At 32.5% G+C, this 22,904-nt stretch overlaps 1 protein-coding gene across 1 annotated transcript in view; it reads right to left on the reverse strand.

Annotated features, from left to right (window-relative positions):
* LOC110999035 (glutamate receptor 1-like) overlaps positions 1-6,352 on the reverse strand; it is a 40,226-nt gene extending 33,874 nt beyond the window's left edge. The window contains exons 1-2 of the mRNA XM_045634228.1: positions 6,149-6,352; positions 655-807 (exon numbers count right to left, since the gene is read on the reverse strand). Coding sequence (XP_045490184.1) covers positions 655-807; positions 6,149-6,245 — 250 coding nt within the window. The 5' untranslated portion in view covers positions 6,246-6,352. The remainder of the gene's footprint in view (positions 1-654; positions 808-6,148) is intronic.
* Between the last annotated feature and the right edge of the window lie 16,552 nt (positions 6,353-22,904).

Consider the following 22,904-nt stretch of genomic DNA (forward strand, 5'->3'; position numbering starts at 1 on the left):
TTAAGGACTTGTTTTATTAAATAAACATAAAACAATGTTTTAGTATACAAAAGTACACTATAAAAAAACTTAAAGAAGTCTTGAAAAATAGTAAAACGAGCATGGTAATTAATAGAAAGTTCTTTGATACTTTTAGATATTCGCCCACCAAAGCGAAGCATAAAAGGTTACAGGTGTCACACATTGTCGACTTTTTGGGTCTAAGAAATGTCGGTTTCCTCACGATGTTTTCCTTCACCATTCGAGCAAATGTTAAATACGCACATATAAACTAAGTCCATTGGTGCACAGCCGGGGATCGAATCTACGACCTCAGGTGGCAGAGTAGAGTAGAGGTGGCACGCTGAAGCCACTAGGCCAACAATGCTCTGTACATTTTGTTGGTCTCTAATAATATGAGTCAAACACCGCGTGATTTCGTTGTAATTTATTAACAAAATCTCTTGTCCCCTCGCGTAGATACACGAAACGTCATTCAATTAAAAAAAATCGTTTTGTCTATCTTCACCTATAATATGTTAAGCTGCCGCCCGGCCCATGGAAACTTACTCGGCTACTAGTCACTTGTACGCAATGTCATTAAAGAATATGTGTAATATATTAAGAAATACCATTCCATAGGCAAAAGGCAAATTATTAAACGAGTATACTTACTTAGTCTTGAAAGCTTAAAGGCATCGGCTGTATTGATGACATCCACAAAAGCTTGCAGTTCAAGACGGCGGGTACTGATGTTCTGATTGTGGACTGCCATTGCATACTTGAACACATTTTGAATCTCCTCGGTGTCTTGATCGAAAATTGCACCTGGGAAATGAGGAATATAATTAGACAGTATGAATATCTTAATATATATATTTCTTGTGTGCGTGTGTATGTGACTGAACTCCTCCTAAACGACTGGACCAATTTTGATGAAATTTTTTGTGTGTGTTCGTGGAGATTCGAGAATGGTTTAGATTCACAATTTTGTCCGCTGGACCATGTTTTTTTTAATTAATTAGTAGTTGTTGATTTTGAAATGTTTTACATTGGATCCGACAGACGGCGCTACCATCGCACTGTCAAATTTTAAATAATATTCGAATTTTAATTTTAGTCTGTCCCGACAGTTAGCGCTGATCATCGCTATCAGATAGCTGATAGCGATGATGATAGCGCGATCAAATTAAAAAAAAGTTTTGTTATCATCGTGTTATTGTAGACCATGTGCTGGATCGTTAGATATTGTCATAACATTTGAATAATAATTTTCATCCATTTCAGCCTATACAGACTCATTTACACACTCACACATTCACTTATAAGACATAGTTGTAAGACTAAAATTTTCTTTTGAAGTGAAACTTCTTTAGAATCGTTGTGATTTCAAACCGGATGCAACGAAAAAGCGACAGTAAAAAGAGACAGAAACATTAATTCATATGATTTAACGTGGGAGAAAATGAGATAGATAAACTTCTTTCGAATCGTCGTGATTTCAAACCGGATGCAGCGGTAAAGAGAGACAGAAACATCAATTCATCATATGATTTAACGTGGGAGAAAATGAGATAGGAGGCATTATACAGCCTCTATTTACTGCCGCTTTTTTTTTGATCGAATTTCAAACTTTCGTTGTTTTAGTTTTTGTCAAATTAAAGATTTATATTAAACTTATAAATTAAAATGTATAATTAAAATATACTGTTTTTAAAGAACACACACATTTAGATAGTGGAAAATGATTAATTTATATTTGTTTTTGAAGGTTTCACTTCTACCATGTGTGAATTGCACAAATGTTTTTTTTTTTTTAAACATGTACCACAGAATATTAATTGTTTTCTAGTTACCACAATACACGGACTAGCGATATATATTTTTATTTAACCCCTTTGTTATAAATGGGGTTTTATTATAGTTATTTGATTTGATATATTATACCTAGTTAATTCATAGATCTAATATGTAACAGATTTTTATTTTGCATATTAAATGCTATTGGAACAAGGAATTATTTCTTACTATCTTTTTTATTTAATATAGGACTAGCATATTTTATTTCGTAATTTATAGACTTTATTAAAATTAAAATATTCACATACTTATCACATTATTAATATCTATATAGTTTTATAATCATCACATTAATAAAAAGGTATGACATTAAATAAAACATATATAAGCCGGGCTGGAATAAATCAAAATCTTTAAACGATTTTACATTATTTTTTTTCCAATTCTGTCTATGTTTGTGATTGATGACAAGTGTGTGTGTGATATATACTAAGAGGAGAAAGATAAGTATGGTATGTAGCTCTCTTCTACTCTGATTCGAAAATATTATATACACAATTTATCAAGCGTATAGTGTTGATGTAAAAAAAATTAAAGCACAAAATTGTATGGATTATATGAGCCTTGTTAACGATTTCAAAACAAGAAGTATGATTTTTTTGTATAAGCATTTAAATCATAAAATATATTCAGTTATTGCAACGCGGCTATTGAGCGCGATCGAATCAAAAAAATCCGTAACGAAAATAAAAACCTAACACAACACTTAAGGAATATCGCTGCAGCCAATACGCATTAGAGCTGGACAGAATGCATACTGCATCTCACATCGATCTGGCGTGATCAATGACGTAGCGCAGGTGTGTTAGAGTGGGAGAGAACGCATACTGCGTATTCACATCACTCTGACGAGATCGGTGACGTAGCGCAAGAGTGGCCGGTGCAGCTGGTACAGATAGACAGGTGGTGAGACAGACTACATAGGCGTGTTAGTCTGAATCTGGAAGAGTGGTAGAGTAATATACGGAATTAATAACACAGAAAAAATACTGCACAAATCAAACATAAATAAATAATTATAATGCCATAAGTTGCTAAAAAATGATATGCAATAGCTTTTTAATAAGCGCGGCATTCACCAAGAGCCACACGTTTTTATTTAGTATCACAAAACCTTGACATTAAATTTAACTCATCATTAATAATCCTGTAATACAAATGGTATTCAGTTTTCACATTATAATTGTATTCCAATTATCGCTTGCTATTTTAATAATGCGATGTTTTATTATGTTCTCTCGTAAGTAATTTATTCTGTAAAGTGTATTTTAATTTTGATTCTCAGTTTTTGTAATAATAATAATAAAACTACACTTAATCATCAGTTATGTAAGCCATGCAAATAACAATCGACAGGTCTATCAAACGCCATAAGTGGAAATGAGTTAGTGGCTCTCCTTACGAATCCTCAAGGCAAAAGGAAACCTGATCAACAAAAACAGACCTTGCAGGCGAAGGAAGCTGGAAGACCGATACTACGCTGGATGCCCTCTGCCCCACTTGGGGATTATAAATATTAGTACAGTTATGGCCACTTCATGCATTAAATTTTCCATTCCATAAAATTTAATGGCCGATTACGTAACGACTTACGGAAGGAACCGTAGGATGGTGAAATACCTTTTTAGATGTCAATTCGACTTATCGTAAAATTTAAATGGCTTAAATAATAGTTCACACTTTAACTAACGAATTTTTATTATACTTAATAAAAATTCAGTGTGTAATTTATACCTACAATTTTGTATGGTAACATACAGAAAACCTGTATGAATCTGGATATAGAATGGTCAAGAAGAGCTGGCAAGAAAGTCTACGCTACTGATTTGAGTCGCCAAGTTTTCTTGGTTTTACAAGCATTTAGCTTTTACCTAACAAAATCACTATCTTAGCGATAAAAAATCCCTCTTACTACACACTAATAACATAAATTCGAATAGTCGATGGGATTTTGTATAGAAATCGAAATAAAAGCGTAAACTGTGTAATTAATTTTTATTTATTACTATTCAATTAATATATTTTTTTCTTACATATATTTCTTAGTCAACCAAACTGATGCCACGCTTGTATTGATTGCACTGGTTTAAATGATACTTCTTCTACTGATATTATAAATATTAAAACGATTTTATACGTCGAGGTCCAATATTAAATGTAATGTAAGCATCAGTAAACAATTCAATATTTGTTTATCTGTATTTTAAATCAGTTACACTTATTTTAAATACATAATACAGTTGAACTTTGTTTGAGTAATACGATAATATAAAGTAATAGTTCCATTTAAATATTAATTAATTTACCCGCCAGCTTGGCTAGAGTGCACTGCAGAGATTTTGTTTCCTGTTTGTTTGTTATATTATTATTATTTTTATGCGATAGAAGCAAAACGGGTTGGAGGTACGTATGAAGTGATACCGCCGCCCATGGACACGCACGTTGCCAGAACGCTCGCAAGTGAGTTGTCGGCCTTTTAAGTATCGGTACCCTCTTTTTTGAAGCACCTCAAGTCGAATTGGTTTGGAAATATTATAGTTGTGCTGAGCGGCAAATGTCTTAAGAGTCACTCACTTATGGAACAACGGACGTCGATTTGATACGGATGCTATTTTGTATTCTCCCTATCGGCCTATAACTCACTTAGCTCTCCTCTCCTTCTAACTCCTCTCAATGCTGTCCATGGTAAATGGGGTAGAAGATGCAGAGAGACCCCACATCTCTACGCAACGTCGAGGGATAAAGCCGTACTAAAAGTGACAGGTATCATGACTAATTAACTAAAGTACAGTATTGTATTGTCCAATACAGAAATATGTATAGTTTCAGCTAAATTTGGACTAGATGTGAACCTTTTGAAATTGGTTGGGAAGTTACACGATTTAAGCGTACGTATGACCACACCTTTCATTTATTACTATTTAGATATAGTGTCAATATGAGATAGGTATCCTAGTAAGATTGATAATTATACCCTCCAAATCATAGTTGTATCTTGACATTCAGTGTGACTACTCAATGTTAAAAACCTAAGTTAAGTTTTATCCGCAACAGGAATCTTACCCTCAGACGGCGTGTCTACTTCTGTACTTATAATAAAAAAATAATAAAAAAGTGTTTGTTCATTTTAAGTCGCCTTAATAAAAAAAATTTCACTCGAACTAATGATTCCTGGAATTATCAATGAAAGAAATAACTCTTCAATTATAGTAATATTGTACTGAAGAGGACATTACTTCACACATTGCCAAGGCCCGAGCTACCCTAGCACAACTTCGTCCTGTATGGCAGTCCTGGACGTTGACGCGTCAAATCAAGACTAAAATATTCGGTCCAGAGTCAAATCTGCTGTATAGGTGTGAAACATGGAAGGTCATCAAAGACATCTCGTACCGACTCCAAGACTTGGTCAACCGATGTTTTCGCCGTATGGTACGAGATCGGTAGACGCCGTAGATCTCTAACAAGAAACTTTGTGAGCGCTGCCAAGAAACCCTAATTAGCCTGCAGATAAAGCGACGCAAATGGAAATAGATAGGCCACACAAGCCAAAGGGATCCCAATCATATTCTCAAGCAGGTACTTGATTGGAAACCGCAAGGAAAGAGCAACCGTAGCCGTCCGAGGTAAATCTGGATGGTCTGCGGCCCCATCTTGGGTTCGAGGGTTATAGGACATTAAGTTTATTAATTAGTATTGTGTGTGTATACGTCTAAAGTATTATACTCACGGGGTAATTACGATGTATAAGTACGTATATATATATCTAAAGTTGTCAAAAATAGTTTTGTTGTGTTAACTTAAAACTTATTCATGGGTAATTTTCTTTAAATGATAATTAATCGTTGCTCTTATTCCACGCAGGAAACAATGCTGAAAAAATATAGCAATAACATACAAAGGTCCGTAAATGGATTGTCTAAGACATATAATAATTATATTTTATGCTCAAGTAAACTTTAAAATGGCGACGAGATAATGGCGGGTGAACAGCGCCGCCACCTTCCACATTAATTCTCATAGAGATGAAAGATGAGCGAAAGAGTCAGAGCAATATGAAAGAAAGAGAAAATCGATACAAAATTTTCATGCTACAGAAAGCTTTGAACAAAGCGAGAAGGAGCGATAACACCTTAAAACATTTCTAAAAACATTTGTTCAAGTTTATCAGAAACCAATTTACGTTATTTCAATGAATTAAAAAAAAATAGAAAAATAAAAATTAGTAAAAATCCTGAATAACTAATTAAAAATAGCCCATAATACGACAATAACAAATATTCGAATTATAAAATACTTAAAGACTTACCAACAGCAATTTTTTCGACTGGAAAAGGCTGTCCCGATATGCCGAAAATATATAACAAAGAACCGACAATAGCAATCGCCGATTGCTTTCTAATCATTTTGTTAAAATTTAAATACGTTCAAACGATTTTATCATTGTATAAAATCGTTTTTATCGTGATTTTAATGTCACAACGGGATAACGCGACGGGATGCTGCGCGCAAACCTGAGACATACGGACGACTGATGGCCGACGCTGAAACGGGCAGAGGCAGGCTACCTCCCCCCCCTGCTGCGAACATTCTCTTTATTCGTGTTAACTTTATTTTCAATTATCCTGGATAATAATAGGATCTATGCTCTATGCATAGTATATAAGATTCAAGATAGAATATCTTTAATGTACCAATTATTGAATCTAGTCTGTAAACCGATATGACTTATGAGAAAAAACCTTTTCAGTATTTTCTATCAGATATATATATGTGTATAAGACTCAAATTCCAAAAAACCCTCTTTTCGTTAGCGAATTTTCGCATAAATCCCATCGAGAAATAAGGATGCTGCGCGCGTCGATTTTGATCAAATGCCTCACCCCACCCGAACGCCAATCCCGTTACCGCATTCTGATTATTTAAATTGAGTCTTATTACCTGTAGATATGGTTTGTTATGCCCGGGCAATCGAGGTAACGCTTGTAGAACTTGGTTTTATAACAAATAATATTCTTATTATGTTTTAATTCGCTTGTTCGTTCATCCGTGTAGGTCAACATCGCTGGATTAGAATTGTATCAAATAAACTAGTTATTTGGTTAATAAAAATGTTTTGTGAATATAATACAGTTTATTTAGGATGATCTCTTTATCTTTTTCTCGTCTTGTTTTACAGAACACGGGGAAAACGGGCAGGAGGCAACTGTTGTGAAGTGATACACAACACAATGGCAGTGTCTTGAGTGTGTTACCAGTCTTCTTGAAATTTCTAACTCCACATACTTACGGTAAGTACGGAAAAAATGTCGTCGGTATAATACGGGTGGAATTTAATAATCTGCCTAGAAGTCCGATGAAACTGAACTGCAGGTTAATCCGAACTACTTTGAATGCTCTACATGGTAAAGACGGTAGAATATGCAGAGCACGTAGGAGATGAGTACAAAATTAGTCTCCTAAGCTGATTGATACCTATGTTTTGAATTTATAAGTATCATGACAAGACGTTATACAATACTTAGGGTGATTCAAAATGGGAGGTTCATGTATTGAACCCTGTTACTGTAGCGATTTTTTAAACTCAATTTAAACTAATTGGTATTGCAAAAGCGATGAGGATTTTTGATACGAACGGTCAAGTCGAATTCAAAAAGCTGAAAGTTTTGTTACTAATTCCTCTTTCTCTGACACTTTATATTTACGGTATGATTGAAAGAGACAGCTAAAACGTTGCATGTAGACTGATTAATCTTTATGAATAAAGGTATTCATCTGCCCTAAATAGTAGAGTAAAGAAGTACAGAAAGCTGATCATCGACTTGCCTAAAAGCACGCTTACATAGGACATGAAACAAAAATAATCATAAATAAGAACGAAATTTCAAATAGAAGCCTTCCGTTACACTGGCAGTCAAAATTTTCATTTCACGAACTTCTCTTAAGAACAGAGCTCATTAGATATTTAGATTTCCATTGTTAGCGCTACGAATGCAGGTTGGAAAAGTTACAATACGAATTGATTTTAGTGGAAGTCTCATAGTTTAAAGATAAAGATTGAGCTGAGTCTTGCATTTACTATCACATATTGAGATATTGTGTACGAATACACGGGTATTTGTACAAATGAAATAAATAATTATAGAGTCTATTAAATAATAAATGTATTACCGTAGAAATACTGACTGTATCATATTGATTTAACAAGATTTTTGATTTATTGAGGATAGCGACACATTACGCTAGGACAAACCTTAATGCGAGAAATCTCCGGGGATAAAGGTAGTATTAGGACCCTACACATCAAAATTGGCTATCTCTATCTCTTCATTGGTTTTCTAACAAAATCAAAGAACTGAATTCTTTTTTTACAGCTTCGTAGTTTTTTTACAGTTCATATATTAGTTTTTAAATTATTTAAATTAAATCACGTTTAATTTCATTATTCCATTTTATTGTTTTTATTTACGTCAGACTATTTATAATAATGAAATTTTTTTTTGAAATTTGGAGAACTTCTTGCAAGTTATAACGATAATAAAGATGGCAAAAGTGCATATATAGGCAATCATACACAATTTGATCAATTAAATATATTATATTTTAAAAAATCTACGTTTTGTTCCTCCCAAAGAAAGAACTTTGTAGTGTGTGTATTATTTTAATACATCTTAATATATATATTTCTTGTGTGCGTGTGTATGTGACTGAACTCCACCTAAACGACTGGACCGATTTAGACGAAATTTTTTGTGTGTGTTCAAGGGGATCTGGGAATGGTTTAGATTCACAATTTTGTCCGCTGGACAATGTTTTTTTAATTAATTTTCAATTTATTAGTTGTTGTTGATTTTGGAATGTTTTACATTGGATCCGACAGACGGCGCTACCATCGCAGTGTCAAATTTTAAATAATATTCGAATTTTAATTTAAGTCTGTCCCGAAATTTAAAAAAGTTTTGTTATCATTGTGTTATATCGTGTGTGACCATGTGCTGGATCGTTAGATATTGTCATAACATTTGAATAATAATTTTCATCAAAATGGCTTATAAAAATTGAAATTTTGAAATTAAAGACGTGTAGACAGGACAACGTCTGTCGGGTCCGCTAGTATATGTTATATATTTAAAAGGACATCAACAATAAAACCTCGTATTTACCATAAGCACATAATCTAACGACAATACGTTGTCTTTAGCAAAATAATAAAATTTGTATACCATTTTAAATCTATCTAACGTTGATTATTATACGACGTGATTCGAACTGCCATCAGCCTTCGCTTTGGAGTGATCATATTCACTCTTAGGTGCCCCAGTGACAATGGAGTAACTAGCATCATGGCCTTCACTGTCAAAAGAGTGCAGGACGTTTGTCTCGCAACGCCGCGCTCAACGGCATCATACGCCGCTCTCTCCTGCGTCCTGTGTGTGTATGTAGTGGAAATAAATAAATAAATAAAATATTCCAGCCATTGCCTTCAAGACATGCGTTTATATTCCAGCCATTGTATTCAAGACAGCAGATGATAAGGGGTTGGGTAGGATGTTATTGATTATTGATGAAATGAACCTTGGTATAGGTTACTACTTCTGTGGATACGTTAGCCCCTTATCATCTCTCTTGGACAAGCACAAAAGCTGGCATGACCACAGAGGAGGTGAAATATAACCGTGAAAAATATATGTAAGTATACATAAGTCTGTTTTTGTTCCTTTTGAAGCAGAGACTCATTTGGCCCTTGGGTTCAAGTACACAGTCGCTAATTAACAATTTAAGTATGACTCCAGATAGATAGTGCCGGTACTTTCGTCGCTCAACGAATCACTATCACATAGAGGCCAATACTTTTGTAATTTATTTTGGTTTAGTATTCCTCTATTTTTAAACGGTTTTATTTAGCTCACCCCGTTTGTTTTATTTATTAATTATTATTATTACTATGTAATGTACATCTCATTTATAAAAATAGTGACGTACATGGCCACTAGTAATACAAATTTAAATAATTAGAAAGCATTGGAAATTTTCTTCCAAAATAAAGTAGCCATTGAAATCATTGTTCATAAAACATTCAGGAGATTCGTGATGCCTCCGAAAGCGTCTTCGCACACACATACACGAAATTTCTGTGTTTAAATGTGATAATGAAGAGGCAAACGACTCAGCGGCTCAAAGTTTGAGAGGCGCGCATGACGCTGAATAAGTAATGCATATTTTATATGACAGTATTTAGGGGGTTTAAGCCAACACAACCAATAATTTGAGAATTATATTTTTGACTGTTATGTGTATACTCTCTATTATATATATGTTTATATTAGTTTAACAAAATAGCAAAAATGAGCGAATATTTTGTTAGTGTATATTGACTATTCTAATCGTTGGTACATGGCAGTTGATAAGTACCACATAATTAGCATATTTTTTTATGTTACATGAGGCAGACGAGCAGGAGGCTCCCTGATGTTAAGTGACACATGTTAAAATATAAATAACTGTAACCTTACAACCTTTTAGTTCTAGGCCTCATATTTCTGCATGTTTCGAGATCATCTCATATTCTTAATCGGCATGAAGATGATATATGTGCTAAAATCCCAGTTTGCTCACGATCTTTTCTATTGTCGTATTAAGGACTCTTCGTTCACCTTAGTGTTAAATGCACACTTAGAAAGTAAAATCTATTGGTTATTTTATTATTTATATAGTTATATTATTATAATTGAGAGTTACTTACTAAGACTTACACTAATTAATTAAAAACAATATGAAGACCTGCTATTTATCCGTCAATGCCTTTTCTCTTTGCTTACACGATCATTCTGGCTGACCACAATTGCTCAAAAGCTTTTAAAACGTCGAGTTACATAATGTTATAAATTCGCATTTATATCGGTTAGAGAAGTTTTATTTGAATAATCCCATATCGAATAAAAGACACGGTATTTCATCTGATTTAATAATTTTATACCTTTAATACATCCCACGTGAATATATCAAATATTAGGTCCTTTCATATGAAATTGGTGTTTTGTATGGGAGGAACAAAATGTACATTTTTTTAAGATTATATTTAATAAATTGCCATCATATAGCTAGTTTATTGATCCCTTTACTAAAAAAACTATTTTGACGGAAATCAATAAAATCATTGAAAGCAGTTTCGACAGCCCCCATCAGTGTTGAATAGTGCCTTGCTAGAATTTATCCCAATTTTTAAATTGTAAATTGCTGTACTAAGTTGAATTTGGAATTCCTAACCAAAGAGGACATATTTGAGCTCCAAGTAGTCAGTATGACAAAATGTAAAATCGTAAACGACATTTCATATGTAAGGACCTAATATTTTGTAACCAATTTCCAGTGGGCGACAGTGGGCGTTTGTGCTCTCGACTGTATAAAAAGGAGGACGTTTTGTATCCACATTTCTACGGCATATAACTTTAATATTTACCATTGTAATAAAAATATCTATGAAATTCTTTTCTTAATATTTCTGATAAATATAAATACCAATATTGCGTTCGAATATGGTACGGACAATTATAAAAAGCATAAAAGGACAACCCACGTTTTATTTTGTAAGATTTACAAAGGTATTATATTGCAAACCTCATTGCTGATATTTGTATGAATAAACCTCACAAGTTGTATAGACTAAAAATAGTCACAGTACAAGTTTCAACACAGTTTAATCATTCTATTGTTAGCGAAACTAAAGACTATAATGGCTGATAAACCTGAATCAGCGTTTCTATTTAAATAATTGTTGTTGCTTTGACCACTGGAAAAAACCACCACCGAGGTCGTGCTAATTGTTTGTAAGCTTTGGCAGTAGAAAATAATATATACCTACTATATGAACGTTCATTAGTGAAACATACAGTAGAAGTACCTGGCACTTGGCCTATTTTCTTTTAATGCAAAGAGTTTCTACTTATTTGATGTTTCGTTAAAAATTTCAGCAACTTACATGTTCATAGTACTTAAGTTTGTCTTCCATTATCCAATTGTAAATATTTACGAAAACTCTTAATCATTACTATTTACTATTTATTAATGTATGTAAAAAATTGTCATTCTTCTTTTGAGGGATAGTTATTTATGTGAGACTGATGCTTGTTAAAGGTTAGAGTACCTGTGTTACATCAGGCCTCCACCACTTCGGATCGACAAAAGATAATAAATAATAAATAATGTCTCTCTGTTATTTATTATCTTTTATTACTATTATGGTTATAGCAAGTTGTAACGTTAATAAAGTAAGAAAATGTACACATTTATCTATAATACTATTTACATAAGGAATGTATATATCATAAGGATACCACTTGGCGTATGTATATGTGTGTGAATTTTTGTATGTGTGTGTGTGTGTGTCATCCTTAAAATATGTAGGAATCTGTATATCGAGAAAGTGTACAAATATATAAATAACTACCTATGCGTCAGTGCGGCCGATAGGTTTTTCGAAATCTATTAATCCATTAAAAGTGTAGCTTAAAGTACAGTGAATATTGAATTCTAGTCACGTTTCAGTTACATCTCTTTGGGCCTTTATAGCGAATCAAAGTTTGACAAACAACAGTTTTATAATTTTTCTAAGTTTTTTTATAAGTTTCTCAAATTTTTTTACATCAATAAATGAGGCTGAGACAACCCTCCTACGTAGTCAAGAGACACATGTGTTGGAAACATTTAAAGTATTCAATGATATCAAAAATAACAACTGCGATTCATAGTTCCAGCATACTGGCTTAGAAGAGAGTTTAAAATTTCGAATTCCGATCTTCAATATTTAGATATTAACTTGGGATAATAATATAATTTTCCGTAAATTTTAAAATTGATAAATATTATTTTAAAAGCAATTCATAGATTTCTACGACATCATAATACAAGTTTTTATATTATTTATTACATATTCTTAGGATTAAATGGTCTTGATTAAATCGATTAATTACTAAAGGTTAGACATATGTGAAACCACTAAAAACATAAGATTGCGTCGAAACTTGAAAATCTTGGAGTCTTGAAAATCTTTGAAATGGCGAAAATTAAAACACGTGCAATAGTTCTAGTTTGTTGCCCGTATCAACTGAAGCCAGATTTAAGTTTACAAAACTAATTTACACTCACTCCAATTACGTTCAGTAACAGACAGTAGTCAGTTAACATGTATGATGCACACCTGTCTCAGTTTATTAAGTTACTACTATGGCATACAGTTTAGCTCAGTAATGATTAAATAAAAATAAATCAGTGGCGACCAGTTCCTTAGGTCTTGCCCTCAGATTTCTGAATCTGTTTCATGATCATTTTTTAAAAAATCTAATAGGCAAGTAGTAGTAAGTAGGTGATCAGCCTCCTAACACACGCCGTCGAGGCTTTTTGGGTCTACGACTACGGCTTCACCGTTCGAGCAAATGTTAAATGCACTGCTCCGATTTCGCTAAGTTTCAAAGTTTCAAAGCTTTTTATACAGGTTTTTGTGGTGACTATAATAACATATATTATATATATCATAAAATCCGGACATACATGTAAGCACATTTCGATGAAACTGAACTGGAATTGAAAGCGACCTTAGATTATAACCTAATGTAGTTTGAATGTAAGATAAATGAAATAACGAAGATAATGATTTTTAATTAAAACTTTTCTTTAAATATTAAAACGAAAGCAGACGCGATATACGTCGAGCATTTTATACACGTATGGTGAGAAAACAAAAGACAAAACTGATGTGAGTTTCGTTTCATTGTGATTGGTCTACAGCACACGTTAACATGTGACATACGTCAAGTGTCCGTTGATCCAATCACAATCTACTACGTGACGATTTATCTACTGTAGATTAAATATTTTTTCTTTGATCGAATCTTCATCAATTTCAAATACATATTTTAATTTCACTCCATTCTACAAGGACGTAAATAGCAACTAACCGCTCTCGGTTGTTCTTTATATTCACCGTTATATGCTTGTGAGTAGAATATCCTGTCGTTTATTTCACTTGTGAGATCATTATTAATTATATACATTATTCTTAGACGAGTTAAAATAATACTTTTGCAATCAGTTTGAAACATTAAAGAAGCCTGAAGTTTGTTTTTACAAGTTGGAATTTCGAAATGTTCAATTAGTGAATGTTTTGTCACGTTTTATTCTTTCCAAGGTAACACGGGTTCTTATTAGTCTAAATACGTCTGCACCCCCTGCAAGGAAATAATAGCAGTTATTAGGTTTCTTGAACCAACTCGCAATTTAATTACGTACAAAACCTGGCCTTCCTTACAATGTCTTATATTTTATAAATTAAAATAAATGGATCAGTGGCGCTACAACTTCTTTAGGTCTTGGCCTCAGATTTTTAAATCTGTTGCTTGGTCATGATCATTTTTAAATCTCAAAGTTTTCCTTCACCGTTCGAGCAAATGTTAAATGCGCACATAGAAAGAAACTCCATTGGTGCACAGCCGGCGATCGAACCTACGACCTCAAATATGAGAGTCGCACGCTGAAGCCACTAGGCCAACACTGTTTTTTTTTTATAGAACCGGGGGCAAACGGGCAGGAGGCTCACCTGATGTCAAGTGATACCGCCTTAATTAATTAATGTTCTTTATTGCTGCTGCTTATATTTTTTATATTACACTTTATTCGATGATATTGTATCGGATTTAATTTTGCCCCAAATTCATTAAAAGCAAACGACAGTTTACACTGGACCACCTGATATATGTCGCGTACACGTACATGTTCAATTTAATTCTTCTACACGTGTTTGCGTTTTTCAATACAGAAAACATCGCGAGATGTCAGCCGCCAAGCTTGGATCTTAAAAAGTGAAAACAATCGCCATTCTCGCTTATTTAATTGTGGACTACGCCAATTAGCTTGCCAGTACATAATGAGCCGCTACCCTCCTTAAATAATACTTCATTCGACAGTAAAAATATTTGAATTGGATTTAATTTATGTGTCCACAGCAGCTTCGACATTCATTACAATAATAACATTAAACTTAAGGTTAATAATTATTACTAAAAAATTAAACAAGGCATTTTGATAATAATATTGTCCAAGAAAAAGAGAAATGGAAAAATATGGAGGAGGCTTTTATGGGCGCCATAAAAATCCGTGACTAGTAAAACAATTTTAGAAGGGTTAGTAATTAGTATACGTTCTAAATATTAGACTCATGTTAGGAAATATTAACTAACCAATTGTTGTATGGATACATTAATAAGGCTTTAATAATAATAATTAATTGGTAGATGGTTAAAGAAAGATAAATACTCCAAATCACTCTGAAGATCTTATCTTTGGAGGCCTGTAATAATCTTTCATAGTAGCTTAAACATTGTTTGTACATATATTTATCCACAGTATTGTCTTTTATTAACATAACTTTTACACATTTAACAAAAACACTTTTTTATTTAGAATTATTTAAACATAATTATAAAACCGACGCTTCGCGTGCTTTACAGCGTGCGTGGTCATGGTGACTGATTTAAAATTATGTTTAAATAATTATAAGTTTACAATAATACATAACTGCAATCCGTTAAAAAAGTGTTTTTCTTTAAATATATTTATCCAGTTCAGAGCAAGTTTCTTAAGTGTCCAGGTAGACTCAGATTTGCGAACATTAAAAAAATTTAAGCAACATAGCAATACATTACCGGGCCGATGAACTTTAAAGTGTAGAAACGGCATTTTTCGGGAACATTTGGCATGCAGTATCGTATTTTCCCCGTGAGTGAGTTGTTAATGGCACAAGTATGTTGTTTTGTTATGTTCCGTAAAAACTAACTGTTCTTTATTTATTTATATGGCTAACGGAATACACAATTATAATACGAATACATTGAAGCGATTGAACACTAAAAAAGTTTCTTTAGGTTTTAAACATTTACGAAAGTGCAATCTTATATAAAAAATTCTCGTTTCGCGGTGTTTATGGTTGAACTCCTCCGAAACGGCTTTCCCGATTCTCGTGAAATTATGTGTGTATATTGGGTAGGTCTGAGAATCGGACAACATCTATTTTTCATCCCCTAAATGTTAAGGGTAATCCACCCGTAAATATTTTTTTTTAAATTTTAGTAAAACAATTTTTTTTATCTTTTTTATGATACAGCATCAGTAAATACATATAACTCTGAATTTTAAACCCTTTTACAATCAACCCCTATGTTTTATTTCATTATTAAAAACATATGTAGTGAACTCTGAGGTTTATACAGAGAAAAATTCACAGAACAACCTAAAAAGATTTCATTCCGGAAAACCGAACAGTCTCTGGGATAGCATAGCAAACTGTTCCATGTTGGTATGTACTAAACAGGTAGGCTCAGTAAAATCTCATTAAGGAGAAACGAAGTTCGCGGGGACAGCTAGTAGCTATATAGATTCCTGAAAGTGCTTTCGTATTGAATCGCTTGAATGTTGGAGTAAGCCTGATGTTTTTACAAGCTAATTGCAACGATTTAATTGATTGATGTTATTGTCGCTTTTACTATAACACTCGTTCTTCATACAGCGCAAACCCAACTATTTCGAATTCCTCGGACAAACTATGTCATGTCACTCATGTTTCGTATACCTTCAGATCATCTACCAGAAAACAGATATATTTCATGTAACTAAAAAAATCTTTAAAAATAATACGAAATCTCTGGTATCCTTTATAAGATAAGATGGCTTTTATATTTAGTATAATGACCGATGCATCCTACAAATTTATTATATACATTTTTTTGTATATGTCGGTTATAATTGTTAACTGTGCTTAATGTTTCTGTTTGAGTGTGTATTCCGTTTATAATATACTTTTTTATATGACATTTAATTAATTTAGTTGCAAAAGCAATTCAGATATTGTATAATGAGCAGCTGTAGGAATACTGTTATGAATAATTCAAAAAATATATGTTATTCTCAACGATGTCGTCGTACACAATTTTGACTGTTTTAATAGATCTACATATTACCGACAGTCAGATATTACTAAACAGACTATCAAGTTGTCATTTAAGAAGCTTTAATAAAACTGTAATTTGATAAAAAGTCGTGTTTTATATGTATTTAAGTATTATCTAAAGCGGTTAGCATTAGTTAATTAGCTGTACGACGCTTTTAAATTTAAATGAATCAGGCTAATAAATTTATTAAACTTATCGGGGTTAATCAATTTTCCATGAATATCTGATTAGAGCGGATCAATTTCATGCGTGTTAATTTGATTAATATTATCTTTTGGAATCCACTTTGCTTCTAATTGAAATAATATATACCTTTGTAATTAGATGACATTATATCTAGTAGATTTTATATCTAGTATCAAACTGAAGCTCATTATGTTTTGTTTACAGTAAACATTCCAATATCACAAGTGAAAGTGTCTTAAAATAGTTAATTTTTTGATAACTATTCAAGTTGATCCCCTTAGCATCTTACGGCTGGATTAATGAAAAGGGTTAACCTTTGTTCAAGCATTTGCCAGACTTATAAAATCATATAGATGGCATCAGGTGTGTGTTACGATTGTCAATAAACAAAAGAATTTAAAATTGGTACACATTGTACCAGTTCTCAATTCGACACAGTTTTCTAAATCATATAAATCGAAGCAAGCATGATTCGTTAATTTATCTCTTGTAAAATTTTGTTACGTGAGCAATCAAGCGCGATACCGCAGGGCACAGTTTATAAGGTTAAAAGCAAAAGAACACAAATATTACATAATAAAACTACATCGATTAGAAGCACATAATATCGGTGACGTCTTTGAATTCTTTATAGTTTACATACTACAATATTTATTAAAGAAAAGATCTATACAATCATGGCGTTATCGCATGTCGTTTTAATTGGCGTGATCGCTACCGCTCTTCTCATATCCTTAACTTAAGCAAACCCCAGGCGAAGCATGACCATGCGTCACTGCACACATACGGCCAGTGATAAGCCGTGATCTACAACCTATATTATCATCCTTGGAGGACATATTTAAGTATTTCAATCGAAGTTTTTCTTTATTTTACGTGCGGATTGTGAGTTGATATCGGTTAGAATATTTGCTTCTATCAACGAAGTGTTTTAATTAATTTTGTTTTATATCAAAAGAAATAAATCTCAAAGCGGTTATAAAATTATAGATTATTTGGATATTGTTAGTGAAAAAGCATCTTTTGCGTCTACTGTATAAGGATAAAGATATACCTTTAAAATCTAGTAAAAGACCTTCCAATATTTAATGACACAATAAGAAATTTAAATCTCTTTAATATCTCGACTTCTTTCAAGACTAAACGAGTCAACAAGTTGGAGTACGGTGTGTTTGTCTTAAATAGGAATTAAATTTACCTTAAGTATAACTTTTATGAGAATCTCATAATAGTTAGTAGGTACTCAGCTTTAGGTGTTTGACGTTTTGAATCTGATACGCAAGTTTTCTCACCGTAAAAGCAAATGTTAATTACTTACGTAGCAAGATTTATGCATTGGTGCAGGCTTGATTTGAATCCATGATCTGATTTATGAGGTACAATAAATACACTTTAACAATGCTATACCTCGCTTATACCAAGAGTTGATTATATTCTTAGATTATCTCTTTAATTGTGATTCTTAGAGAGAATAGTATTCTTACATCGCTGTGAAGTGTATTTGAGAAAGTTTAATCAATTTATATTTTGTATTAAAATATACCGCTTACATAAATTATTTAATCTTTAAATTATAACAAAAAGATGTGTCATTTCGAATTTTAGTTTTGTTCCGGTACTATTCATAAACTGAAAATCAAATTTAAAATCTAAAACGTTATAGCTAATTAAAGATCATCAGTAAATGAATGGGTATTTAGACAGCTATTGCAACTAAGAAACCATGATTTAGATGTAATAAGATAAGATATAAAGTCCATTTACAATCCATTCATATGCCCACTTATTTATTTAGATATTATTATCTCAGAGGCATATATTGGGATTGACATAATGAACCACAATTGTTAATCCGATGAAAGCTCTGTTTGTTAAATGTAACGTCAATATTTCATTACCGATATTAAATGGTTTAATGGATATATTTTATTAAACAAATAATAATCGTAAGCATGGCATAGAAAATTCTGGCTTTTAATTTTGTTAATACCACCCGATGTTTAATGTTTATGTCTAATCACGGCATACGTCATGCTAATCCATTCTGATACAGGTTTTTGTAGTCACATCAAAGAAGGCCAAAATAATTTTTAAGAAAAAAGTATAACTTAAAAAATATCAAATAAAACCTAAATGAACTTATGAGAAACAAATTATGAATAAAAGCACAGATTTTGAGAGGTCAAGAAGGAATCTTGGTAGTAAATATTAATTTCAAAACGACTATCCACCTAGTGGTACGAAATTTTATTTACAAAAATTCAGTTGATTCAAAGTCAATTGTTTCTGACGAGTGGGACTACTCCTGCCACGATTTATACGTAAAAGATTTAAATATAAAACAGATTCTTCTGGACATATGGTTAATGGAGACTTAACGAAGATATAATACGAAAAAACTTTGTAGATTTTTTTTAATCAAATATAATCAAATTCTTAAAAGGCCGGCAACGCACTCGCGAGCCCTCTAGCATCTCTATCACTTAACATCAGGTGAGCCGCCTGCCCGTTTGCCCTCTGTTCTATAAAAAAATATATATAAAGATACTAATAATTTATTGAAGTAAAAGTTATTTAGACAGATGAGGGAATTTTTACTGATAAAACGCATAAAAATAATATTAGCGTCACGCAAATGCGCAGCGTTTGATTGAGGCCGATTGAGAGAGAGTGAGGGCTAATGCAGCCTGAAGCAAATAACCATGGAGCGAGAGTAGAGAGCAAGGAAGTGAAACAGTTGAAACACGAACTAATATTGAATATTTTACTTAGAGTAATGCTTGAGTTACAGTAATACCAATAGAAATCGCGTCAAATAATGTAAATATCGTAGAAATAAATAAAACAAATTAAATTTATAATTTGCATTAATTTCGACACTTTTAATATTTTAATAACAATTGAATTCCTAACATATCTATATAAATATGAACTAGTCAAATTTAATTGCCAACGAAGTTTCACTTCTGTCATGTGTACTTTGTATTTTTTATACCTAGTGCTATTTATATTATTATGTATTATTTATTGTAGTTTAAAACAATCAATGATTTAACTTCGGTTTTTTACGGCCTCGGGTTCAATAAATTGAAATTTTTCGTACTGACCCTAACATCTGCGCCACTCAAAATTTGATTTCAATTAAGGAACCAAGAACTTTTAATAAGACGCAATCTCTTGCGGTCGCAGTAGGATCTTTAATATTCAATATTATATCTTGCGTAGTCAAAAATAAATTCATTTCTGGTAGCAATTATGGAACTAATGTCGATAGGTGACACATGTGGATAGCGAATGTGTTATGATTTTTGACGTGACAACGTCGCATAATTCGATGGAGCCGGCGGTGCGCACGAAAAAAGATGACTCGTGCGACGTTACCTTGATTTGAGGCGTCTTTTATTACAAGTCATTTATAACAAGCCATTATCTATTAGCCATTCCAAAATTTTAAATTACATTTTGACGAAGGTTTTTGCTGAAATCAGCACGATATTAAAAAACATCTTCAATAATTTAAAGAAACAGGTCGATGTTCTAAAGTTGGAAGTTAACTAGGAAATTAAAAAAAAACTTTATCTAAACAGCACTTTGGGTCAAGGTTTTATTATAAATCATGGCGGTATATAAATTATTCATTGCGTCCCAAAGGGTAAGGGAAAAAATTCCGCGTCAAGAAGGAATTTCATCGGACTTCTTTTCCACCCAAAAATTCAACCAATTAATTGATCAAGCTCACATAAATAAATAAATAAATATAGCCTTTATTAACAATCTTATAAATTAAATTTTATCTTATTTCTACTTTATACACTACTTATACTTATACTTATGAACAAAATTAAGTTAAGGTAAATGAAAATATTATCATATTATTTCCTCTTAGACACCGGTTTCTTGATCGTCTTGCTTTTCAGCTTAGGCCTCCCCAAGTGTCCTCTACAAGGATCTATCTCTTGCTTTCCTTATCCATGTGGCTCCTGCCACCTTTTTAATATCATCTTCCCATCTACGATATTGTCTACGTTTATTTCTCGTTTTATGTCAAGCTTACATAACACAAGCTTAATACGGTTAATAGTACTCAAAAATCAACGCAGAGAGCCATGCAAGTCTTTTAAATAAAGCCAGTTTTGTAAAACAGCAAGGTGCTATGACTAAAATACTCGTAGAAAAGACAGACTTGTGAAGAAATTCGACATATTCCATACAATTCGTTAAGCACAGAAGGCTGATAACGTAATATAAATTATAATAAATAAAATAATTTGAGTCAATTAATCGTACACATTACTATTTTATATAGCTTCCAAAAAGGCCACGGAGGGTAAGAAACAAAATTAAGATCTAATACTGATCCTTGTAAATCAAAATCCATATTCGCCTTTAAAAAAAAGTATCATCTCACTAGCTACCATGTTACCTTAATGTATAAACGTTTATATTGATCGCCGATAAAGTAAACGCAGTAAAACATGAACCCAAAACACTCACAAGCCGTTCCTCGTATAGCGCCTTGTAATAGATTTTGCCGTAATGCGTCAAACAAACATAATTTATGATCAGATATATTTGGCAAGTGCTGGACCCCGTCTGAGCACGATAATTCCACCAGAGGCACGCTCTAACATGTGAAACAAATTCATAACATTCTATGTGTTTTCACTTGCATATGAAGTAAATTTTTGAACTCGTTTAATTTTTAAATATTCATGATTAATAAGGTTTATGACTATTCGCGCTAAGAACGACGCACTACTTACTACACTTGTTGAAATGGTAATAGAAAAACTAACACCATAAGTTTGTTCCTTATAATTCCTAAGACATTTTAGAACAAGCAAACAAATCCTACTTAACTGAAATAAGGATCTTTAATAACATAATTGATTCGGTATTTTACAACCTCCACGGCTCAGTGTTAAATAAACAAATAATCAAATAGAAGTAAAAATAACCCTTATTCTAGTACACTAAAATTACACTAATCCATGTCATTTATGTTTTCACCAGTACCCGACCACCGACGGAGTTAAGGACTCCTCCAAATTATTCCACTTGTTTCTAATATTACTTGCGACAATAATCCAATTTAAAAAAAAATGTATAGCGTATATTTTTTCCAGGAGAACCGGGAATACTATGTCATATCATCTAATATAATACTGATTTTTCTCATTACTTATATAACTCGACGTTTTGAGTGTTCAGTAGTTGCGGACATTCATATATGTTCATAAAAAGCTCTTAATATTGTTTTTTTCATGACAAGGTAAGCAAAGGTATTTTTTTTAAGCTTAAATTTCAGCTTAAGTGTTTATGTGCAAATATCCACGAATAAAGATTATCATTCCCTATTCGAGGCTCATTATATGTTAAATGAACTCTAAAATGTTAGTACGTTGTATTTTATTAGGCTAAATTCTGTACGTCAACCAGAAATAGATGTGCGACTTCAAGTTTATTCTTGTACAGAACTAATTATTAGTTTATGTCTTAATCACTATACAATATAAATATATATTTCTAAAAAACAATTTATTTTCAACAGAAAACTAGACAAAACAGAAAAACACACAAGAAAATAGATAAAAACTCCACGTTACGTAAAAAATATCAACTACATTAAAAAAAATCAAAGGTATCAAACATTTGATTTTTTTAATTAACAACTATATAGTATTTTATGTGCAAACCATATTTGTTTTCTAACTGTCATGGACTTCAATTAAAAATTTTTAGAACATCGGTCGTTATCACTTCCTGATAGCGTTTTTTACTGATCCAATCGTAGCTCGTAGCATTCGTAGTTCGAAGCATTCGTAGCGTTCCCCTAACCGACAAAACGTGCGGGGAGTCGCTACGCGGGAGGGCTGTGAA

This window comes from Pieris rapae, chromosome Z (genome assembly GCF_905147795.1).
Source record: "Pieris rapae chromosome Z, ilPieRapa1.1, whole genome shotgun sequence".
Lineage (NCBI taxonomy): Eukaryota > Metazoa > Arthropoda > Insecta > Lepidoptera > Pieridae > Pieris > Pieris rapae.